This window comes from Pocillopora verrucosa, chromosome 14, assembly GCF_036669915.1.
Source record: "Pocillopora verrucosa isolate sample1 chromosome 14, ASM3666991v2, whole genome shotgun sequence".
Classification (NCBI taxonomy): domain Eukaryota; kingdom Metazoa; phylum Cnidaria; class Anthozoa; order Scleractinia; family Pocilloporidae; genus Pocillopora; species Pocillopora verrucosa.
Genome location: NC_089325.1, coordinates 17,715,447 through 17,740,633, shown reverse-complemented (window position 1 = coordinate 17,740,633; position 25,187 = coordinate 17,715,447). Strand labels below are relative to the sequence as shown.

Here is a 25,187-nt window from a genome sequence, read left to right as displayed (position 1 = left end):
GTGAAGCTTGTTTTAAGAGCAGATTCACATGTTTCTGTGATGCACTTTGTGAACCATGTCATCTCGAATTGCTGGTCTAGGTTATGACGATGGTTATCACAGCAGACTGCAGCCAAAGCGAAGTCATTCTTCACCAATCCTAACACTGCTACACTGTCCCTTGTTGTTGGGTGGCCTTTGAGGGGATAGAGTAACGCTAACCATATTCCTCTTTGTCATTCAACTTGCTTACTCTTGTAATGTATGGATTATGAAGGCATTGTTTGGTTATCACTTTTCCTTTTCATTTTTTTGGTTGTTTCAAGTTCATAGAAAAGCTTGGTGACTAATTGATTAGTAAGTCACCATCGCTCAATAATTATACAAAATTTGTATGTTGTTATAGTTCTTTTTCTTGTTATGTTTACTTTCATTTGCATACTTCTTATGTAGTACTCATGAATTTTAGCATTAGTTGATATTATTTTTTGCCACAATTTTTGTATGGAGAGTTTTGATTGACTTTTGATTTTTTTTTTTTTTTTGGTGCAAATTTTTTTCATTTTCAAGCAAAATAAGTTATTAGTTTTTAGTTAGTGTATACTAAGTGTTAGATGACTTCCTTAGTTATGTATCCATTGCATTTTATCAGTTTATTTCATTGACACTAATATTAACATTAAGAATAATCTGCAATATAATTTATGACTCGTTTTTATCAAAGTATGGGTTGATATACCAGGAAGTGACGTCAAGTAGCCATGACAAGACTACTTCAGAATAGGTATCATCACTGTAAGACTACATGACAAGCGGATACTCACTATTCACAACTAAGTGTTTTTTTTCTCCTCTAATAGTTTGCTGCTGACGGTTGGAATTTTTTTTCATGTTGTGTTGATTAGTTAATCTCCGTGTTTACTGTTACACTAAAGTCAGCCACAGTAAATCACATTTTGACGCGTCACGAACAAAGACAGATATTTGTAGCTAATTCTCAACAACAGAGGTTTTGTTTCCATTTTACGGAAAGGCAGTTTAGACAAGTATGTACTTAAAAAACAACGCAGTTCCTAAGACAATTTTATCAAAGTGAAGTGATAGGACATATGTAAACTTTGCTATTTTCGTTTGTGTGATGTACAGAAGGAATAATTCATAGGCATTTTATTGCCAATAAACAGAAGATTTATGTTGTTTTGCGAACTAAATACGAAATTAACAGTCAATATTGGTGACTTTGTGGGGTATCTTCACAAGTTGCAAAGTTTTCGTAACAGCATGTGTCCCCTAGTGATGTCTGCGGGCACCAATCGGTACAGTGGAACCTCGATTATCCGATTTCATGGAGAGTGAGCTAGACGGTCCGGATACATATATCTTATTTGATGTTTTGATGTGTAGTATCGTTGAGTATTTTTACGAGTTGTGCCGTATTTTGAGAGGCCCGCAGGGCTATCAAAAATAAAAACAACGAGCAAAAATATTAGCGACAATAAACGCCAAAACTCCTAACAAGCATCGTATAGATGTCTTATTGCAACGATTTAAAATTAGCTCCGTAGATTTTTCAAATACTGCATTTCAGTCTTGAAAGAGAGAACGTAAATATAGAGACAATGGCTTCTAAATTGAAAACCAGCGATAAGAGAGTGGTACTTTTAAATTATGTCCGCACAGCACCCATATTTCAAAAGAATTTGGAAGAACTGTCAGGAAAGTTGCTTGATCAAAGGAGAAACAAAATATTCTACTTCTTGGAAGACTGCAACATCATGGATAAATCACACTAGAGCTAGCAACTGTTCGAATCAATCGCTTTCGTTATGATATATTCACACCAACAAATATATCACTCGAAGACTTCAACATCATGAGATAAATCAACTCACTAGAGCTAACAACTGTGCGAATCAACTGCTTTCGTTATAATATATCCACACCAACAAGAATATCACTCAGAGGCACAATGTAGAAGCAAAACTTAACCATCTGATATGTATACTAAAGAAAAAAGCATTAAAAGAAACAATATTTGATCAGGTTTAGAACAAAGTTCAAGTCAAAACACATGGTGTTTTCTGTAGCGTCAACTTGGAGACAGATCAGTTCCTGCAAAGATAACGCATAAATTTACTGAATAACTTCACAAATAAATCTTTTTTTTAAACGAAAATTCCAAAATCGAAGATTACGCATTTCCAGTATTTCTTCAAAGAGACTTAACCTAAATGTTCTCTGTTGACCTTCTAAGCAAAGAGGAAGTTGAGCGAGAATTAATGAAATTAAATTAAAGTTAATGTGCTGGGTATGAAGCCCAAATTCAATAAATAGCTTCCCTTATCAAAAAAACCACTTCCCTTTGATTTTTAATAAATCATTTTAAACAGGTATTATTCCTGGTAGACTAAATAGTTCACTTATCACTGTATTAAAAAATGATGATAAATCATTCTCAAACTATAACCAATTGCTGCACTGCTATTCTGAAAATAACAGAAAAATTAATGCATAAAAACGATTGATAAGGTACATTTTGAAACACAGTATTCCATATTGAAAACAGAGAGGATTTGGACCTCTGTGGATTCGACACCACAATTACGGGATGTAATTGAGGAAAATAGGCTAACAGCAGGGGTCTTTTAAGACTTATCTAGCACATTTAAGGAAGTTCAGATCCCAAACTAATTGCGAAATTAAAACATTATGGAATAAGAGGTATTGCTCGAGATTGGTCTTAAAAAATTACCTCAAAAATTAAAGGGGGTAAGTTTCTAAAGAAACTGTGGTGCTGCATCTATAGGGGTGTCACAAAATAATTTGGTTTTAATTAGCTGAGTCGATAATGTAAATTGGCCACCGTAAAGAGTTATAAAGCGGACGTTTGAGCGTTGACCCTTTCTTGTTCGCTCTGACGAAGAGCAACCTCAGAAATAATTGTCAAATTGTACGATTCAAAACCACCAGTCGAAGAAAGCCTTTCTTTGAAAGTTAACATATAGAGATCCACAAGGTTTGGTTCTTGGCCAACTTTCATTGCGCTCATTTAAATGAACAAGTTCAACAACAACTTCATTTTTATCTTTCTTTAGAAGTAAATTCCTAACTGTTAACTGAGGATCTCCAAACCTTAACTGAGGCCTTCGATGATTGATTGGTAAAGGCTGAGCCATCGAAACAATGAAGTGAGAGATATTTAAGAATCATGAAAATACAGTCTTTCTTCTTAAAAGCAAAACAGAAAAAGAAAGAAGGAGGATCTAAAGTAACCATCAGTAATGGAGAGGTAAAACAATTACATGTAAATTATAAGAATATACTACTGGAATAAAAGGGATGTTAAATTTGGACCAACCTCCAAACAGAGATGAAAAGTGCTAGTTTAATTCACATTTTTTTGCAAAAGAAAAATTAAGAATTATGGTCTCCAGTCATTTTAAAAGAAATGAAATGCATTATTGTGAAAATTGGATATTGATAGAGGGGACGATTAGCTTTGGCCTTACGTGTGAGACATGTAATATTCATTACAATAATGGAACAGAAACGTGCATCAGAGCTTGTCACCGTTAGACTCGCAAAGGTTTTTCAAGAGCTCCTGCGTAATAAGAAGCCTTTATTATTCGAAAATAATCTTTTTAAGAACAAAAATGTTTTTTGGAGGCGAAGTATTACTGTCTTATTGATGTGTGAACATTCTCACGCATTTAAGGTTCCTTTTGGGCAAAAATCAGTGAATCTATCCACATCGAATGCAAGGCGTCAAATTAATAGGGCTGAACAGCGTCACGAAGTTACCAAAGTATTGAATACATCGATCACACGCAATCAAGAACTAAATGATTCTGCGTCTCATCAGGTTAAGTTTTGGCTGCGAGAAATGAGTAGTAATGTGATTTAACGCGAGTGTTTTTGACGATTCTGAATAGGAATAAACGCTTGTAATGAATCACCATTGTAAATTGAGCGCTATATGAAATGCTTCACAGAAAACCACTGGCCTCTCGCCTGAGGCCATTTTAAAGAAAGATTTCCAACGGATTCAAAACTTAGTCTTTCAGTAATACAACGTTTGAAGTATTGCGATAAAGTCTTGATTCTCCCTGAAAAAGGCCACCATTTATGTCACAATGAACGGGAAGAGGTGGTCGCGTGGTTGTCAAGCAAAATGAAAGATTTCAATATCAATTTCTTGGCACAGAGTCGCGACCCAATAGCAAAGTCAATTTGTGTAAGGAATAATCTTTTGCCCGCTGGCTAATATGAATGATTCCTAACTGATCACAATTGAAACGTTTCACGGCGTGAACCCAACCGGTGAAAATTACTTGAGATCATATTCGTTAAAGTGGCAGCTTTTGGTCGTGTTTCATACTGGGAATCGTACAGAATAAATAAATTTTCAACGACTCAAATAACAAAGAGGTGTCTCGTGATATCAATTACTGCCTACTAAATAAACATTTTCAACACCTTCTTTTATATTTACTGCCGGAAGGCTTTTATTAAAGCACAAGCGAGGGACGATGCAGTGAGGACGAGGAAAAACCAGAAGTGCGGTGAGTTTCACAGTTTGATGACTTTCGCTCGAGTGCTACATGACGCTAAATTCAGTTTTCTTTGAGGTAAATTCGTCCACTTTGGTAGTTTTGAATTTCAATTAAGATTTGGCAGTCGCCTTTTTAACATATTAAGCACAGGCTCTTAGAATAATAACAAAAATTCAAAATGCATCCATAGAGGAAAAGTGTTGAGATGTTTTTTGAGCGGTTTATAAGAGATTACTTGTTTTGAGGGTCAGGTGTTTAAATTTATGAAACGGCTCATTTTTAAGTACAGTTACATCATCTTCTTTCCATCGAAAATCGACAGATCAGTATGTCCTGCTGAGAATCGTATTGGCTTTACGTTCAATTCATCTCACGCACTGTACCGTTCAACCATTCACTGTCTCTCAATCACTTTTTCGTAATATTAACATTCGCAATATTTTATGTTCCAATCTTCTTTGAGATTTCCAGAGCTCGTAGAAATGGAAATATCTCCTCCGCTACGAAATCCGCCGAGAGCTTTACATGAAAAAAATCTTACGAGCATGTAATGTTTGGCTTAACTTCTTTTTTCGCAATACCGTTGTGACTGACCTCTAAATATCTTTGCATTCAATGTTTTTGGACTTCTTTTGTTGGTTTGCATTATTATCTTGGCTTACTTCAGGGCTGAGTTAAAAAATTCCTCCAGGCGAAATGTGATATCAAGTAGAAACTTTAAGTTTGAAAGCTAGCTTGAAAAACAACATTTTACCCGAAGTACCTTAAACTCCATTTGCCAATCCATCTATGTACCTCTCCATATACACCTCGGTAGACAAGAACTTCTGTGCAACAAATTGAAATTGTTAAAAAATAAAATAAAACTACAGAAAAATAGAAAATAAGAAAAGATTTTTAATTTGTACGTATTCCATAACTTTAACCCGCCATTTATTGAATTATTAGATGAACAAATGGTAATGTAAATACTTTCCTGTGAATGTTTATTGACGGATACTCAAAGTCCTGTCTTCTACCGAGGTTTTCCGCATGCATGAAATAGCATGTTTTCCTTTCAATGCAACAACACACTATACAATTACGGATTTACGAGAGGAGGTCGGGGGTCTCATATTATGGCTACATCGTTTAGTTACGATAACGGCATCTTAATTTCTACAAAAACGCTAAAAACTGCCAACGATTGAAATGGTAAACTTCTCGTTACCCTTAGGCCCAGTGCTTCAATTTACACTATAAAAGGGCAGCTGCGTTTAATAAGTGTAACCTTAACTTAAAGACTTTCTGACACTTCACCTGTCACTAAATGCATAATTTTTAACAACGTGTTAATAACAAGCGTGGTTGGACAGATCCATAAAGAAAGTAAAGTGTATAGCTCCATTCAGTATAAAGTTTGACTGCTCAGCGAAACAATAGCTAAACTTGCAAATTATTTAGCATGATGATAACAATTTAGCATAAATTTGATATTGAACAGTCAGGTACCTGTCGTGTGTATGAGGGACGATGTAACTGAAAGCGGTTTTTACTTACTGTTTTTAGTCCAGGCTTCATCCAAACTGTGGTTTGTTCTTGCTTTTGCGACTTGCTTTTGTTTTCAAGGTGTAATAAGATCCATCTGATTCAAGAACCGAATATGCTCTCGTTCTATCTTTGCACGGTGCGTTATGAACATGAAACGAGTGCTGAGTTACCCTCGTCGAGCTTCAGTCTTGGATGAACAAAGGAAACTCACAAGAGAGTCAGCTAAACCAGAGGCAGGGGGAAGAATAATACTGAACGGGTGGTAAAAATCTAAAATTCATCGTGCGGTACTTACCAGTCATGACAGGTAAGAAACAAAACTTGTTTCATCAAACCCTATCATAAAGATTGTGTGTTCAATCTGCGCATTGCCTTCTTAACTTATTTAATTGTCTTTTCTCCAACGCCCAAAAACTCCTAGTCAATAGGCAAATATAAAAATATACTGGCAAATGAACATTTTTGCAGCATGATACTTCCAACAAGCCTGTATTTTTTACGATATAATACAAGAAATTTAATTTGTTAAACATCACGGCGGCGCTGTCTGAAGAACGACGCCAACAGATTTTTTTGTAGTGGATCAAAAGTATTTATCAGTAATAGAAATATTTTTCTCAAATTTTCCCAACAGAAAGGAAACATCACTGAAAAGAAAGGTTCAAATCGAAAATTTAAAGATCAGATATTTCTTTTAAACTTCTAAGGTTGTTAGGTAAACAAGTTTTCGTACTAAAAGCTTCCCTGTTAGTGGTGTTAATGAAATCCATATTACATCTGATTTGAAGCAAAGTGTTGAGATACCTATTCATCCATAAAACTTTCGTTTCAAATTTCACACTTATTAAGAGAGAAAGTCAGAAAAAGATAGTTGACTCCCGTGACCGAAGCCCATGAAAACTTGAAAGAGTTGTTGAAGCTCTGAAGGTTAGTCATAACACTATGATAAGTTTTCGCTCGAAATTTTGATTCATACATAGATTCAAATTGATGATTTCAAATCCTAACCTTCAAGAACCTCTCGAGAAGATATGGTAAAAAAAATCCCGCACATGAGAACCTACAAAATTTAGTTTGATGGATCTGTTTAGCTAAGATTTTCATGTAGATCCCCTTTTTATAAAAGCTTGTTTTGGCTTAAGACTTGAAAGATATGATGAAGACAAAAGCTCAGCTAGATTGCACTAATTAGCGAAACGAGGGAAGGTCTATATATAGACGTTAACTGCGAAACGTTTTAAAATGACTCACCTTAAAAATTACAGCGAAAGAAAATGAATTTTAAAAAGTGATAAAATCAGAAGTAATCCATCAAATGCTTTCCAAAATGAATATTTCCAAGACAATTTTTTCATTTCTAGGTAGTCACCGCGATTACTGTTATCATAAAAGTAAAATATGCTCAGAGATTTATTTTGGTGATTTTTCCACTCGCAGTAGTTTATTACACAAATCTCTTTGAGCTAACCTCGATCTGACCATAAGAATGGTCCAGCATATCTTATAAAATATTTTTCATCAAATGGTAAGTAGCATTAAAACGGACAGCATAAAAAAATCACTGTTCCGGGGCAAGTTTGACAAGTCCTTACTGAGTACGACACGAAGAACCCTGTTTTGCAAGACAATTTATGCCTTCATACGTTAGCACTGCAAAATTTTAGGGTTGTTATATTTCGGCGTTCACTTGAAAATTAGATGGTGATAAATCAAACAAAAACAAGGCTCTCTCAGACTAAGTGGCAACGAAAAGATGCCAAATAACTTCCAATGATTGCAAACGTCACTGAGTTTGGATTTACATGTAGATAATCTCGATTCTTGGGTATTAAGGGATTGAGGGAAATAAAAATAACTTAAATCCGGGTTCACTCGTGTTTAGACTACAGCGATGTGGACGTGATGTCGTGTATACTATCTACAAAGAATGTATGATATTCGCCAAGCAGCAGCAGGAAAAAAACATGAGGTTTTCCATGGGGAGGAAAGGACTATGTTCAGAACCTGTGAAATAGTCAGAAAACTTGAATTATATGGGAATCTTTTCAAGTTAACTGAGAAAATTTGAGTTATGGGTAATTGGTATTCAGCTTTCACTTACTTGTTCTTCATGAACGTTCAGTTTTCTCGCCGTTGTCATCGCACCAGTTTTGAAAAATTGCCAGGAGACATGATTCTCGTTATCACTAGTTTTTCCAGTTGCAATTCGTTAGGGCGGGAGATCTAATTAGAGCTGTGAAAATCGTCATTGAGAAAGGCAAATGAGCCTATTGAGATCAGGAGAAATCCCAAACAGTGACAATTTGTGGACTTTACTACCTGTTGTGTTGGCAACAAGACACGTACCCTCTGAATGCCTTTAAATAATATTTTATTCTGCTAAACAAGCGGCGTTGCTTTTGTTTGCCGTGAAAGAGTCACGTAACGAATATAGCTTTTCATTCAGGATATTTGAATAACTGATGTAATGACATTCTCTTGGATCCGAGAAAACTGCCACAACATACACGCCTTTTTGTTTATCTTACGAGCAAAATAGGGTTGGCAGTTTTCCTCGCGGAAGAGGTAACAATGTAAATTTTTTATGATAAATGATTGCATTGTTATTGTGTTGACGGGCTACATTAATGGAGGGAACCCCAGACGTGCAGAAACTGGAATAAGATTTCTGCTGCTTGTAGAAAGCCCTTGTCAAGGTAGTGCAGTACCGTCATAACAGGTAAGAAAGGTGGTTTTCCTCAATTGAGGAATTTGCGGGTTAACCTGGGAGTTAATGATACTCCTGAGTGACAATGCAAAGAGGACCCATCCAACATTGCTTTATAACTCAGTTAAAGTGGACAATGTTCGTAGGGGTAAGTAATACCTGTTGGATGGATTAAGCGGAGTTGTAATCACTAGTGTGCTTCACTATAATGCTAATTAGTTTTGTCTTAGCGCTTTGTTCGTCCAAACTTATTTATAAATGGCTATCGCAAAGCTTCAGTTAGAGTCGCAACTAAGGAGAGGAAATACAAAAAGTAAACACTAAACAAAAATGTAGGATTCAAATGTTCAAAGCGCTCATCTAAATAGACGACCGTTTACATATTCAACTGATATGCTTTATTTTTGGCACGAGTTGAAGTAGCAATAACTCAAACAGCATGACTTAAAACAAACAAGTGGCCTTACAATACAATCAAACGACTAAACCCGTCTAAATAGCAGAGAAATAGCTCATCTTACTGTTAGCTGAACAACAGAATTGTTCTTCAGTTATTGTTGCATCGACATTTTAGTGAATGATATTTTCATACCTTTTATATTTTTGTATATATGTATATAATTTTTTCGCTTTGGCACAAGCTCAGACCAGAAAATGCAAAGCCAGTCCGCTATCTAGTGAAGCAACATAAAATCTTGTTTTACGAGTCCACAATAGGACTAGTCCTCCTTCTTTTGTATATCTCCTTAACCATCAATAGCTTTTTTTTCCTTTCATCGGTTACTGGTAATTCCCACAATTCTCACAATTCCATGGATATGATTTACTTTCCCTTATAATAATGTACATGAAAATTACGCGCTTCTGATTGGCTGAAAACGAGTGCATTCACATGTAACACGAGTGCAAATTACAAATAGCGCGCGCGCTCCTTCAAAATTTTTGTCTGTTTCGCCTTTCTGTGATGTTTTTTTCACGTACATTACAAACAAGTAATTACATGATTTCTCTTGCAATGTGGTGTCAGTAAACACTTGTAAAATTTTCAAAGACTTCAAATTTCACTTGCCCTACAGACTCGTGCAATTCTATTGTTTTGAAAATTTACTCGTGTTTTTAAACACCAAATTGCGCTCAAAATCACGTTATTACCTAGACTTATTGTCAAAGTCAACACAAACAATGACAGTATAACTAACGTTGAACTCAGAAAATTGAGAGGTACACGCGCATATCTCAGTTGTTATGATGTAGATAATTTTTACAAGATTTTGACATCTTTTTTAAAGACCTAGAGATTACTATTCATGTTTGCACGCTCCTACAAACAAAGGTATGATGACCAAATCTAAAGACAACCTTATGCTAACTAGATAATTTACCCAAAGCTTGTTTTGAGGGTCATGCATGTGGAGGAGAAACGCAATTGAAAACAGCTCATTTAAATTCGTATCTCTTGGAAAGTAAAAGGACATTTAGGGCAGATTTACACCGTACCATTCTGCGGTTACAGCAATTACTTGCGATCAGTTCATGACACAACTACCGCACTAGTGTCCTCTAACATTCCTTTATGCTCATAAATAGCCAGTGGAGTTCAACTTGGTTTGCCTCCTGCTTATTGGAATTTTTTACCCGTGTGTTATATTTCACTTGAATTAATCGTTTCATTGATTCTCAGCCTCACCAGCTAACTCTATGTGAAAAAAAAAATTGAAATTTTTAAAATAACGTTGCTTAACCAACAAATTATCGCGACATGAAACACTGAATGGTAAAAAACTGTGGAAAAAGCAGCAAAAATGTCTCACAACTTGTTGTAGCCGCAGGCATTTATGAAAACTGACAATGAATTTGGGCCAAGTAAATTTGTTTTTACGGTACATTTGAAATGCTTCTTAGCAAGCACAAACACGCATGGTTCATATTTGACAAATCATGGATTTTGTTACCTTTTCTCGTGTAACAAACAAGTCAGTAGAATAGGTAAAGAAACATGCAAAAGTTTTTCAACACGAAATCCTTTGCCAACCCATTGTGGCAGTTGTTTGCCAACTTGTGGTCCAGCGAGTTGATGAGCACGTATGTTATTATTATAATTATTATTTTAAAATAAATTAAAATCTTATGTCTAAAACGATTTCTCTTCCCTTAACTGTAACACACAGTCGAACCTCTCCACGACAGCCATCTTGGTGGCATTGGTCGTCGTTGGGAGGTTGGAGTCTAGTATGACACTTTTATTTCTGTAGGAGATAGATATGAGAGACGGTCAAAGCAGAAATAGCAATATTAAAACTTCATTCACCGAATAAAATGTTAACAGATAAGTTGAAGAAAGCGAGTACAACAGCTGCACAACTTTTTGATTGGCAAAATAAACCTATCGAGGGTAGTTAGCAAAAATTGTCATTGCAGACTCTTATTACGGACGAGTTATCAGTCTCCATGGGGCTTGGGTGGTGTCTAGATTATTTTTTAGCTTTCATCGTTCAGTGGAGGTGGTTACTGGGGAGAGGACAAATGTGAGGTCTGTCTGCCGGGGTATCACAAAGTGGCCGTTGCTAGGAAGGGGCTGTTGTAGAGAGTTTAAGGTGGTCGTTAGTGGACATTTGACTGTAATTGTCTACGTCCTGCGTAAAAATTTCCGAAGAAGTGAAACAGCGACTACGGTAGCTAATCCTGCGATTCCCATAATCATTAAATGTTCTCCATCTTTTCTTCCCTGATTATAAGCAACTTTTTCTAGAGCTCTTTGTTCGTATCCTGAGGTTTGTCTGGTCAGTTTTGTTCACGTGAAGGCAGTTAATGGCAGGTAATTACATGGTAGGATTCGCTTTTTTTAAAACACTTTCTTTTGACTACACATGAAGAGAAGGAACATTTAATCAAAAGTTTGCTATTATCATTGAAAGCACCGGCTCTGCTCATCTTTCGATGATCCATTCAGCGATTTGAATCGGAAAACGTTGTTGTAACTTACCACGGAGATTCTTGAAATCTAGGCTGCAGATAGCAATCTAAATCTGTGAAGTTGTTGAATAGTTGCTGTAAAAAGAAGTCTTCTCATAAACATTAGCTTTGGGGCAAAGGAAATGGTATACAAAATCGAACGTTTTTAGGACGAAGAGGGGGATGTTCGAGTAACCCCGCCAGCAGTTGCCCACGAAAAACAAGGCAAAACTGGGTGGTTGATGTGCAGTTTTAACGAAATCCTTCGCTTTAATTGGTTCGCCTATCAGACATTTCTACCATTATTCGGCTATTCTTCACAATTTTTTTCTCAATAAGTGCGGCGTTTTCTACTAAAAATTTAAATTTTTTTGATGCGATATTTTTGAGTCAAACACTTTCTATAATGCAATCTTTGTTCTGCCTTAGTCAAAATGGCCGTGAAGTAAAACAGTTGTAATTTCGTCCAAATGCAAACTTTGCCTCTTTAATTACAGAGAAGTGACAGAAACTAAAAGGGTGTCACTGATGCCTATGCCAAGCTGTTTACATAAAAGGCAAACTGATACATAGCGAAATTACAAACGAGTCACTTACTCTGTGGCATTTCTTAAAAATAGTTACAGCGATGATGGTTGCCTCGACATCACAACGCGACAGTAATTAATTTAGGGAGAGCAACTAAAATCAAAGGACACATCAATTTGCAAGAAATCCTATATGTATCTAACATTCAACAGTTTTGTGATCATATCCCACAGCGAAAGAACTGCTTATCACATTGATGGAGATAATTTAGTGACTTCCGTTTCAGGTGAGGCCGAAATTTTCAATCAATATTTAAAATACCCTTTCACTTTGCGTAAAGGAAGTTGCGAATACTCAGAATTGATGCAACTAGCAGTGCTGCGGAATTGTTCTGTTTTCGACCAAAAAAACCAACAATGATTTAATGATTTTGAATACAGCCTTCTCTTTCTCACTTAAAACACGTCTACGACTATTCACGCATCATGCTGACCCAGGTTATTGTTGTCAGTACTCAGTAACAAAAGGTATTTATATTTCAGACTAAAGCCGGCTGCATACGATATGGGAAAGGAAGTCCGTATTCACAATTACTAACCTGCGTAAGGGCTCGCTTGTAAGAACTGCTTCATCTAGCAACACAGCAGCCAGAAAAATAAAAAACAAAAAGACTCTTTACGTACATCATACAGAAATTAATTACGAGGTAGATAGGTGAATTCTTCTTTCGGAAAATTAGGTATAAGTAGCCTAATATCATCTACAGCGGAAGGAAGCTATCAGAACTTAGTTAGAGGTGTCAATGTCAGAGAAAGCCAGTTATTCTCAGATTGGTGAAATGCTATGTAAACGAAAGGACAGACCTGAGAACACAGAATTGAGTGCAAGACCATCAGAACAACCAGACAAAAGAAAACAATCGCAGAAGCTCAAATTTTTGCGCAATACCCTCTTATGAATCCAACCAATTAAGGTGAAACAATGCTGACGTTTTAAGAATGATGGAAAAAGTTGTAAATTTTTTATCAAGCGAGAGACTGTTTTGAGACCGTTAACGCACTCGGCCGCCAGACTGGGTTGTACTTGCTTTTGATGACCGCCGCATACCACCTACAAGCAGCGAGAACGAACGAGCTTGCGAGTAATCGCTCTCTTAAAGTTTTCCAACAGAAAGGTTGACTGACATAAAGGGTCTGCCACAGTATCGATAAGGGACAAGGTGAGCTGTCGGAGATAAGAAAGGTATTATTCCATTGTCCTCAGGTTCCAGATTGATAGAAAGTCCTTTCTGAAAATCCACTTTAAGGCCCAAATGCATCACTTTAAGAGATAATTAACGGAATTGTCATTGGGGTTAGAATAACTGGGGTATTTTGGTGAAAAATAAAAATAAGAGAGCGCATAGAAGACTAAGATGATTACAGGATGTCGTTCGGTTTCTGAACATTCGCAAAGACAAAGCAGGGACACGTGCAAAGGTGTAAAGCACGGCTTGATATGCATTCTTAATAACTTGAGGTTAAAGGTGTTTTCCTTCTCAGCTTACTAAAAAGCTCCTAGATCATGATGGTATATATTAACAGCATTCATTGTTCTATTTTATTTCTATCGGCATAAGATTAGGGGGCCGGCAGTCCCTAAGTGTTCCCGGCCAAGTTAACTTTCCTCAAATGATGATATATTTCATGATGTGCTTGATCTGGCTTCTAGCTGATTTGTTCATATTCCTCTAGCTTCCACTATCACTTTAATAAATTTGCTTGGGTATTACCATGAGTGAACGTCCAATTAAGGAAAAGTTGTTATCCAAAGGCTTTTCAGTTCAATAATTTTTCCTTTGAAATGAATTTCTCGACGGAGCAGAGAAAGTGTGAAGAAATATATATGAAATGTATGATGATGCCTAACGGGACTTGGTACAAATGAACAAATCGTACAGTCTACTAACGAGTGTGTACAGTAAGTAATGCAGTTGTTTTACTCCCTAAATTAATACCCCACCGGACGTGTCAGCGCTCTAATTTCTTTCATCATAAAACAACGAAAAATAACAGTTAAGAAAATGAAGTACGCCTTTTTAATTAAGCGTCGTTGAATGAACCCAAATGGAAATAGTCATCGTTGCTTCTTGAAATCTTTTAAATTTTTTCCCCTTATCTTTTTTTCCCGCTGAATATGGAAATATTTGGAAATATTTAGTTGGTGTACATTTCATTCTTGTCGATTTCATCGCGTTCGGTTTCTTCAGTCTCCACGATAGTGTCAACAAAAATTTAAAAAAAAAACCATTTCATTCGCCGCGGCAAACATAGCTTTTGTCACCAAATGATTAGCATAAACAAATAACAGCTTCTTACTGTAGCTTATGACGGTGTCTTTCAAAGACATAATTGTCTTTCCGAGTTTGAAGCGAAAACAAAAAATTAATACATTTCGCTAAACGTAAACCAGCTGTTTACATCGAAAATGAACTTTAGTTATTCAATTTGTCATCTACCCATACACCAGTTATTCCTTTCGAAACAAATATCTACGAAGCCAGGGACAAAAGCTCAAAGGTGAATAAAACTGAGAGATATGAACGAGGGATATTTCTTCCCACTGTTAATCTTGCAACGAGTTTAAATGATATGGAGTGGACAAAGTACCCGCCCTTTTTCTTGGATGCGACACCTTTCAAACAAGTTTGAATAAGGGAACTATCTATTCCTGTTCATTTGGCAAGGAGACTTTTTTTTTTTTTGCATGGATCTAGCACGCGATTCCGTCAATCGACCAAATTTTACATCATTAATGTTGTTATTATATTTGAATTTTTATTTTAGCAACCATCGGAAACACTTATTACAGTGATAGCATTGGCGAACGATATATGAATAATTTACAAGAAACACACGCTTGTCTCTGCTTTGAATACAGCCGAAGCAACGATCAGTTAGAGAAGATTATTTGTTTTTTCTTTATATCTTCGAAACTGATAACCTGCGATCGACTGTGATTTGTAACCGATTATACTACGCCTGCTACGGAGGAATCTTTCTTTCTTTGTGACAAACTAAAACTGTGACAGTTTCCCCGTGTTACTTGAGAGAACGCGTTGCTGGCCACATAGGCCTGCAGAGAGTATTTCAGTTTATTTAAGTTTATATGTTCCATTAAACATCGGGCCTGCATCTTTTCAAATGCAGTAAACTACTGAATGCCACAGTTTCTTTCATAAGCCACTAATTTTTTTTAAGGAATTTTATTATTATTATTAATATTATTATTATTTTGAAATATTGTCATTAAAGCACATGATATGAAAATATAGAAAAACTCATACATTGCAAAAAGATTCTTATCATTTCAGTTTTATGCCCAAAAGGCATATGTGCATGACTATATTTACCATTCTAACAGCCTGGTGAACTTAATTGTTTGTTGTGCGACTCCTGCGTGCATTCTTGGCGATAACATGGAAGATAAAGAAACGGCGCGACTGGAAACTTCAAAACAGCGTTTGATTCACTCTTCTCATATTTTTTTTCCACATATTCCGGTAATGAATTCAAATGAGAAACAATAGATCCTTCACACAGTACTACGCTGTAGTTAATAAAAATTTAGTGCCTTTTGTCAACTCTCTGTGGAAGTTATTGACGTCGTTGTCAAGTGTACCGTAATTGCGGTAAATAAGAGAACCGACATGCATATAAAACATAAAATAAACATAGCTTCATAATTATTTGGTTTTTCCGTTGAGCTTGTTTGCGATTTGAAAACATTGTTTTTATCTTGTCCATCTTTCACTTAAGTGTTGCCACAAATCCCATAACAAGGAAACAATTTTTGAAATGAAAATTTATCGTCGTAATATTATCATCAGTGAGTCTTAAGAGCATATGTTTCCACCAACTGTAGATCCCTTGTAGGGTTTAACTCATTCTAATATGATTGTACTTTTTATCTATTTGATAGCGGCAAACCGAACATTATTGGTTAGTGTCTACAAATACACGCTACGTGCTGCGTTAATTATTGTTCGTGAGGTCGCGTAAATTACCGCTGGCTTAGTTACGGGCATTAGAATAATTCCTTGTTTTGGTTCATGTGTCCGATACCGACCTCTGAGCTTTAGGTATTACAACAAGAATTTAACCAATTCTTAATGGATTTCTCCGCAGAACAAACACATACTGCGAGGGATAAGATACATTTAAGGAACATCAACATCATTACGGACATGGAAAGTCATCGGCGAGTGAACTGTGTCAATGTAGAGCCGGACAATTCTTCTATAAAACCTACGGAAAAGTGTAGGACTCGGAAGAAGGTGATTACCCGCAAAATATCTGCAAGGCTCGAGGCTCCTGATCAGGCATTGCTATCTTTTAGAGATTTTGACGCAGCTAAGAAATTTTACAAGCGGAGGATTAAGATGTTGTCAAGTGTTGCGTGTGTCATGGGACTTGTATCGGCTGTCTTAGCACTGGTGGATATTGAACTCACCACGCGAGGTAGAGTCTCCGATGAAGAGCTATCACCAGGAGATTTGCGTACTGCTCTTGATAATCCGAACAGACTTGCAGCTTTAGTAGTGAAGTCCGTTCTCTCTGTTTTATCGCTGCTGACCTCCTTCACAATTTATCGTATGAATGTAAACGAACTCAGCTACTTAATCGTAAGGAACATTTACCACGAGTCAGAGAGATTTGTTATGACTTCGCTGTTTCCCACCTGTTTGGTAGAAGTGGTTCTCTGTCTGTTTCATGTTCCGCCTCTGTTAGACCACTATGGCATGCCTTATGAACTTCAGCTTTTGGTTTTCCTAAGATTATATCTGATGGCAAAGTACGTGAAAGAACACAACATGTTTGTAGACAATCGTGCCACAGCATTGTTCGCATCTGTGACACAAACGGAGATCTCGTCCATTTTCCTAATAAAAGCCTACTTTTTGAAGTTTCCTTTCCAACTGATATTTACATTTTACTCGCTCAACATTTTCTTGGGTGGCTATTGTGTCTACGTTATCGACAGGGCTCACAATACTTATTTGGTAAGTATGAAAACTTTTTTCTACAATTTTGCCAAGATGTAATTTTTTTACCCAAGCTAAAAACATCGTAAGGTCGTCCAAATACAAACCAGTATGTTTACTTAGATGGCCATTTGAGCCATCCTGAGCGCTTTCTTGCTCTGACGAACCAAAAGCAGGTTTTTCAATGAGTAATTTGTCGAAATTTGTTTACTTTTCGGATATGAATTCCGGTGCCAATGGTTTACAAACTGTCGGCGTTATTGTGCTCAAAGCCAGTGTATTACTTTACTAGACAAACGTTTGTTTTGGTTAAAAAATAATGGTTTCAATTTCAATCCTTTCACTCTGTCATATTCAAAAATGTAATTTGTCTTTTATTGCGATTGACCCCTTTCAAGATGAGCGAACTAGTTTGAAATTTTAGAGCTTTTCCTCTGTCTACTGTAAATTCGTTACTTAATATTCTTCTATAATCTCGCACGTTCAAAAATTACGTGTATGTTTATGGTGTAAAATGTTTTATCTGTTAATCTTGATGCACATCTACCACAGCTGGGGCTGGAGTGATTAAAAATTGAATAGCTCTTCATCAAGCCAACCTCTATTGTAATTCTAATAAGTTGTTTTTGTGCTAGTACGAGTTACTCTTTTCTTACACAAAGCACCGACAGCAAATTAAACGACCCCACACTTCGCCAACAAGAGAAAATAAATTCATTTTTTGATCTGCTGTTCGTTCAGCTCTTATCTGCTGTTAACACTCTATTCAGCGCTATCTTTTACGTCTCGCGGCGACCTCTCGCCTCCAAATATCACAAACAACAAAATGGTGTTTATTTCTTACTTCTGTTTGTCAAAGCATATTAAGAAAAAGAAAATCACGCGCCGAAACGATGTCGAACACGCTGTTGTATATTTGAAAATAAAGCGGCGATAACCACTGTTAAAAAACAACTTAAATAGTGATGATTTAACTTCTAAAGAAGAAGTAAGCGACGATTCAATTGTGACATCCCATCGAAAGCTTAGACTTCGTCACAGGACGCACGGAAGCTTCAAAGAATTTGGGGAACGCTAGTTTCCCTCTCCTTCGAAGACAAACATGTGCGACTCTGTAATGTTCACGTGTTATATGTGAATTCAGGAAAACAACATTTAGTAACTGTCCATAGAGAACTGAAAATGCTTACTTTGCACTTAAAAGGCTACCAAGTATGTACAGCTATCAACCCGTTCCTAAAACTAAGTATTGAGAGAGTTTCCGTTTCGGCGCGCATGAACCACACCAAAATCTCGTCATCACCTGATGTTTATTCAAGTCGTAGTTCGTGCCAAAGAGTGACAAAAAATAACGATTGTTGGCTTTGCACACAGCGTTAAAAGTGTGCAAAACTCGGTGAAAATAAGCTCGCAATAATGGTCGAATATACTCTTTTTGTGCGTTTGGTTCTGCAACTAGAAATCGATAATTGGTCGTGTAAGCCTGCAAAGGAACTTAATTGGAGTACACAGGTTGGTGGTCAAGCATGAAAAGCTGTTAAGCTTTACGGGAACAATGACTGAGCTTGCTTTAAAAGCTTACATTGTTTGGATGACTTTTTGTGTAAAACAATAGAACGCTGTAGGAAGTAAAGCGATAAAGCAGCCCGTTCACAAGTAACTCTACGGACTAATTTGCTTGCTGGGTTTGCAAATATGCATGCATATGTGGCTCTGTAAAGTGTTAAAGATCTCTCAATTTTCAGAAAGGGGGAGTAATAGGTAAGTAAGAGAAGACAAATTAAAATATAAAAACACTCGCTAGAAAAGGTTCTACGCACGAAATCCCCTCCCCTTCCCCCTCCAAAAAAAAAAATGAGGAAAAAAAAGAAAAAAAAAGAAATAAAAAAGAAACACTCGCTAAGGAAGCTCCAAAACTTTCATAAAACTTTCAAGCTGACATTAGAATAATTTATTTGACTCCTGAACACTTTCATAATTACACAATCGAGAAAAAGTAGTAGGATTGGTAGTTAACAATATCCTTCTACGATATCATGGAACAGCAGGGAATCTACCTCCAATTGATACCACACCTCCCTGTTATTTTCGCTAACTCACATGCAAATTATTCGCTCAAATATTCGGTGCACGGAACTCATAACCTTTTTTAATTCTTGACATTTCTAGACGAGTCTTAGTAATAAAAAAACAAGTTCGGATAACCATGCCGCTAACTAGTTTCAAAACAAACGTGACTTGGCATCTAATGAAACTAATTTCAACTAATGAGGGTGGCCCCCTTTTGATCAGAACACTATTAGAGGCCAAATTGAAATAACACCAATAACACTTTTTTTGAGTTGCTGAATAGAATAACACCAATTTGTTTAACGGCAATGTTGGAACTTTCTTTGTCTAGATTAATGATGACTGCAGAAACACGGTTCTTTCTCCATAGGACGACGTATTATGTTTTCAGTCTAAATATAATCAAGATATGCAATCGTCGTCTGAAACCAAGGATACAAGGCAGAAAAAAATTCCAAAATTCATACAATGTTAAGTGAACGTTGGTTTTATCTCTTCTTTTAGGACTAAGGCTCTGCCCCTGGGCAGAAATCGATCGAAACGACCTTGAAAACAAAAACATCAGGCGTTTGAAACTAATTCGAGCTTATTTATCGTATTAAGTTAGTCTTATTAGTAACCTTGAAACAATCCAGTGCATCACATTATCACACACACCTGGTGCAGTTGTTAACACATGATTCGACAATCTTGAGCGGCGCCTGTAATATTTAAAATAACACGAATCAGAAACACAACAGTAGGTCTTCAATAAAACTGATCTACATTTCTTCCTTAATTAAGATCTATTAAAAACAAAACAAAACAAAACTCACAACATATGAAAACAATTCCTTCAAATTTATCGGATCTACAGTTGATAAAAAATAGAATAGTTTCATCCGTACACCTGTGGAAGGGGAATTTCTATAATATACAAAGAATCAACCCTTATTTCGAGGGGATATTTTTGCTATGCAGTCACAAATATTTACTTCTCAGCATAAATATGAAAAAAATATTCTTAGCTACACTGGTTAACCGTTCAGTTGAGTAAGATTCCGGGAATAAGCGAATCTAAGTTTGATCTGTAATATTTGTGAGTTCATTGTCTAGCTGCACCTAGCTTATTTTGCTACACTGTTTCCTCCCCATTCCCCCTCCCCCATTGATTCCTGACGCTATCTTTGCCTTTCTTACCACAAAAACTCTGTATGATTTAATAGGAATCTTCTGGGACGCAGATGCTGATGCTTCAATTAACTTAGAGGAAGTCATTATCAGAGTTGGTTGATGGGGGAGGGGGGACCGGGGGGCAAAGAAAATTCAGGCAAAACGAACGCTTTAACGCATGTTAAAGGACAATTGGAAAGTCTTAGCGATAATCTAGAATATTGTATTTTTTTCCTTTTTTAATTTCAGGTTTAATCTTGGTATCAAACAAATTCTCGAATTGTATTGCATGTTCTTCATTATGTTTTAACCTCTTTTAAAATATTTGGCCAGGACACTGTCTGGATGCTTGTGGTCACCATGACAACGCTTGGGTTTGGTGATGTGGTTCCCAAAGCTATCTTAGCCCGCGCGTTTGTTGGTTTTGCGTCAGTGTTGGGAATATTCCTCATGGCGTTATTCATAAGTGTCGTACACGAATCACTTCAACTTAAACAACAGGAGAAAAGAATACTAGCGACCATGGAGAATGCAGGTAAATTAATGCACTCTCATTTTTATCCCCCATTTGTTTTGCAGTATCATTGTACCTGTTCAATATGTCACTTTTGTTCAGTTTTGAGATTAGAGAGAAACCGGATCCGAATCGAGCTAACTCTATCTTACTAAAACGGTTGAACTTTGTATTAGTGTAAGCAATTTATTGGAAATCTTCCTCTGTCAGAGTAAGCAGACCATCGCACCGTAATAATTTAGAGTTCAACGTGTTGATTAAGGCAGCGCTTTTTCGTCACCCAAGGCTAAAAATATCGGGGCGAAGTCACGCAAAAGTGAAACAGATTATGAGGCCCTTAGTTCATCGCTGAAGGTGGATCTCAAACTCTGTCTTCTCCACGCATCGTTTATTATGAGCATTTATCTTTTTCATAGATCATCATTCGGGAAAAAAGAATCTTGCAGCCACATGCATCCAGAACACATGGAGACTACATCGCTTTATACAGGAGAATACAGAACCCCTCGTGATGGGAGACTGGTTCAAATCTGAAAAACTCAGAATGTTTCAACACAAACTAGCGGAAAGCGTGCGGCGGTGGAGGATCGCAAGGAAAAGCTGGTCACGAGGTATGTATGATAGCTAAGGGGAGAGGGGAGGGAAGGGACTTCACTTGCCAAACGTAGACTAAAGTTAAGTTTCAAATCATACGCTATACAGATTGTGGATAAGTCTCACATCACTATGTCCTCAAGAGAATTCAAACAGAAACATGTCTGCCGTCTCTAGGACAGAAAGAGACATGCGGTTAACTAACAGTTTAACTGCTTCTAGGTCCGCTGCAGTTGGTGTGATGACAGAATAAGCAAAGAGAACATACTACACATGGCACATTTTCGCTGTTGACCCACTGAGCACAAGAGGTGTTTCCATTATCACAGAGAATTCGATTCCTGGTGGTGGGGGGAGGGGGGGGGGGTTTGAACATGACGCAGGATTATGCTATCAGGATATTTCCATTAATTATTGGTGAACCCTTTTTTTTTTTCATCGCCAATTTATAAACCTCATACTCTTAATAGTGTACCCCACCGAAGAGAAACATAATAAAAAATACTTAGGGCTAGCCAAGGGGCATGAGTTATCCTCTCTTGAAGGGAGTTTAAAGTGTGATCAAGAATACATCTCGTCAGGATGAAGTCTCAGGTCCATAAAAGGTTCTCTATCCTCGAATATTATAAATTTAGGGTTCATATGAGGCGGGTACCGTGACTCAGTAACTTCTGCTTAAAGGGGTGTTTGCTGGCTGGAATGAACGCCAATAGAATCCTGGCCAAGTAGCAGTTTCCTTCTTGTTACACGCATGACTTTTAGGAGTCCAATAATCACTCTATACTTTTTCTGTCAAACTATTAACAGATGATTACTGGAAGAAGTTCTTCTTGGCTGACGACATTGCCATGTTGCTGACTGACGTGTCAAGAAGTATCGGGAACGTTGAAAATTTTCTCCAGAAGCAAAATGTCGGACGGCGCACCAGCAGAAACTCATTGAAAAGCATTGGATCTCCGCCGACTATCTTAGAAGTAAGTTAACAAACTTTTAGGACACAAAAGGCTAAACCTGCATTTATATACACGCGCATTTTATTATTGGCAAAAACGTGATGACCAGGAATAAGAAATACTTACTACATGAGGATGTAGTGTTTTCTGATAACCTTTGTTTTTGCGATTTGCAGGGAGAACAATCCGATCAGCCAACCCTACGGGACAAAAACAGAAAAATACAGGCAGTATTTGTAGACTCGTGGCGGCCTTCAAACACTGGGCAAACTAAAGAATCCCCAGCCACGTCAAGACGCACATACTCTGACACGAGCCACACCCATCCGGGACATCTCCAACACCTCTCATTAACATACGGTCATGACAATCAGACGTCACATGCAAAACTGAACGAGCTTACTGAAAATGGTCGGGTCACGCACCCTACTTGTCGGTCACGGTTAGAAAGTGATCCAATTGACAGAGGAGATTTGCCTGCAGACGCTCTACAAGGAAAAGTAGAATCGCTTGAGAATTCACTCGATCAAATTTATCGGAAAATGAAGACCGAGCTTAGAGACGTTAGAGAGTCGATAAGGATGATCAACAGATATTCAGCTGGGTCGAGTTCTAGTATGAGCCCGTCACAGTCTATGAAAAACAATAGTATGTATCCCTATCGATATTCACGAACAACTGACCACGTCGACGTATGACGGAACGGGGAAGAAAATAATAATTTAGCAGAGAACATTTCTCAAGTCACGTTCAGTTGCTGATCTTAAAGATCTCACAAAAAATGCTTCAAACTGGAACAAACCAAGCGGAAGGAAAAAACAGTATGCAAAAGAAAAACACCAAAGTTGATCACTCTTGTAGACGACTTTTACCGTGTTTGCTCTCTATAACCGGACATTTGTAAAAAAGAGGTCCTCGTGCGTCACACTGGCGTATCACAGGTCTTACCCTCGTTCTTCAGTGGTGTTTTTTTTTTCGCTCACATATTTCATACTCTGAAAGACTCGAAATAAAAAGCTTAAAAGAAACTTTGTAAATCGAGAAAAGTTTACTTTCACCGCAGGAAAAAAAAATTGGACTCACATTATTAATTTAAGAATAGATACTTGAGGGAGTTAAATAGTTTATAATCTCCTCGTACGTTTGATAAACTAGAAAATCTCGTGCAGGCCATGGGATTTAAGAGATTAATCACGATAGGAGATTACGTAAATTCTTCAAGAATATATTATTTAACTGGGAGGAGTCTCCGTGATAATTTCTGAGCTAAGAAGGAGAAGGATGAGTAGACAGACTAAATAGCAGATTTGGAAGGCGCGCTAAGGCAGGTATCATAGAAGGGTGGATGCCTCTTAATGAAACACCCCTCATTTCTACCTAATCAGTGCAGTTCATAAAGAAAAGGGACAAAATAATAAAAATACTAAGAGCTTGAAATAATGAAGAAATTAGCTTCTAGAGAAACTGTGGAGCCACCATAGCGGTTGAAGCAATGTTTAGTTGGTAACGGCAAATTCTCGTTACTTATCTTGAACAGCAGGAGTTTTCGTTAGTAGTAAAACATTCCTAGTTCGCTACAAAGGAGAGGAACACGCATTTGACACTATCTTGGATAACATTTTGACCAGCGACGGGATGAATTTCTTTGACGGTGGTTCATCGCAACGTCGCCTGTTGGACTGATCTTGTAACAACCCGATGTTTTAAGAATTGCAAGTTGTATGTTACACATACTGCTATTTTTATGAACTTAAATAGATGATTTGTATATAGTAGTATTTTGTACCGATAAAACGTTCACTCGATGCATTTCTATGGCTCTGAGCGCTTGAAATAAAATTGTGATGATGGAAGCATCATACTCCAGCAACTTCGCGTGTCCTAGAGAATTTCTTTTTTGTACTGAAGTTTCACTGCGAGAAAAGAGGACGAATTTTATTTTTAGGTGGAATACATATCCCGGAAGTGACAAATAATTCTGAAAGACTTGACCTCTGTCTCAAGACTTACTAGAACATGATAATGTAGGGATTAAAAGAACAGAAAAAAACGCGTGGAACAGAAATTCTTACTCACGGTTGCGGGAACTAAAGTATCTCCCCCTTCTAGGCAGCGGAACAACTTCCCCCGTTAGTCAGCGCAATAGCGCTTTCCACGAAATAAATCCTACTCTACGTCAGCTTTGGCTCTTTAAAAATTTGGCTCCGTTTCATGTAACCCTTTACACCCTAACATCAGCATGCACTTTCTCCATGCTGTTCTCTTACCATTCCTTACGAGAATGAAAAGGACAAATTTTTTTTGAACAGTCAGGAGCTTAGCAATTATTTCCTTCATTCTCGTGATCTCGATATTTAATTCAAGGGTGATATTGTTAGGAGAAATTAGATGTTATTCACTCTTAGGGTTTTCGGAGTTAAGCCTAGATTCCTCCCAGTTGCGTTGATTGCCGAAAATGTCGAAAAACGCGGCCAGCGATCGTAATGATTGATTTGGTTTCCACATGCTAGGGAGTTTCTGGGATACATAAGACGATTTGACAAACTTTTTATGCTTTTCAGGATATTTCTAACGCTATTTTTGGTTAAACCTGGTTTCCACATGATCGCCACTGCTGCCGAAATAGTGATCT

The 25,187-nt window shown here is 37.2% G+C and overlaps 1 protein-coding gene across 7 annotated transcripts; it reads left to right on the top strand.

Moving 5' to 3' along the window:
* The first annotated feature begins 2,939 nt into the window (after positions 1-2,939).
* On the top strand, positions 2,940-24,417 carry LOC131787627 (intermediate conductance calcium-activated potassium channel protein 4). Of its 7 annotated transcripts, XM_059104709.2 has the most exons (9): positions 2,940-2,995; positions 3,075-3,268; positions 4,481-4,541; positions 6,141-6,369; positions 16,416-17,290; positions 20,828-21,029; positions 21,425-21,619; positions 22,410-22,576; positions 22,732-24,417. In XM_059104709.2, exons 4-9 carry the CDS (start codon positions 6,363-6,365, stop codon positions 23,251-23,253), a joined length of 1,968 nt encoding a protein of 655 aa, XP_058960692.1. In that variant the 5' UTR covers positions 2,940-2,995; positions 3,075-3,268; positions 4,481-4,541; positions 6,141-6,362; the 3' UTR covers positions 23,254-24,417. The 7 variants fall into 7 exon arrangements, with proteins under 7 accessions (XP_058960692.1, XP_066017499.1, XP_066017500.1 ...); XM_066161402.1 differs by lacking the exons at positions 2,940-2,995; positions 3,075-3,268 and having other exon boundaries at positions 4,471-4,541; XM_066161403.1 differs by lacking the exons at positions 2,940-2,995; positions 3,075-3,268 and having other exon boundaries at positions 4,524-4,607.
* The last annotated feature ends 770 nt before the right edge of the window (positions 24,418-25,187 follow it).

Coding starts and splice junctions, on each gene's coding strand:
- LOC131787627 (XM_059104707.2), top strand. CDS start 12,442: ATGTATCTAACATTCAACAGTTTTGTGATCATATCCCACAGCGAAAGA. Junction 12,536..16,415: donor TTTAGTGACTTCCGTTTCAG/GTGAGGCCGAAA, acceptor ATTTCTCCGCAG/AACAAACACATACTGCGAGG. Junction 17,291..20,827: donor GGGCTCACAATACTTATTTG/GTAAGTATGAAA, acceptor ATATTTGGCCAG/GACACTGTCTGGATGCTTGT.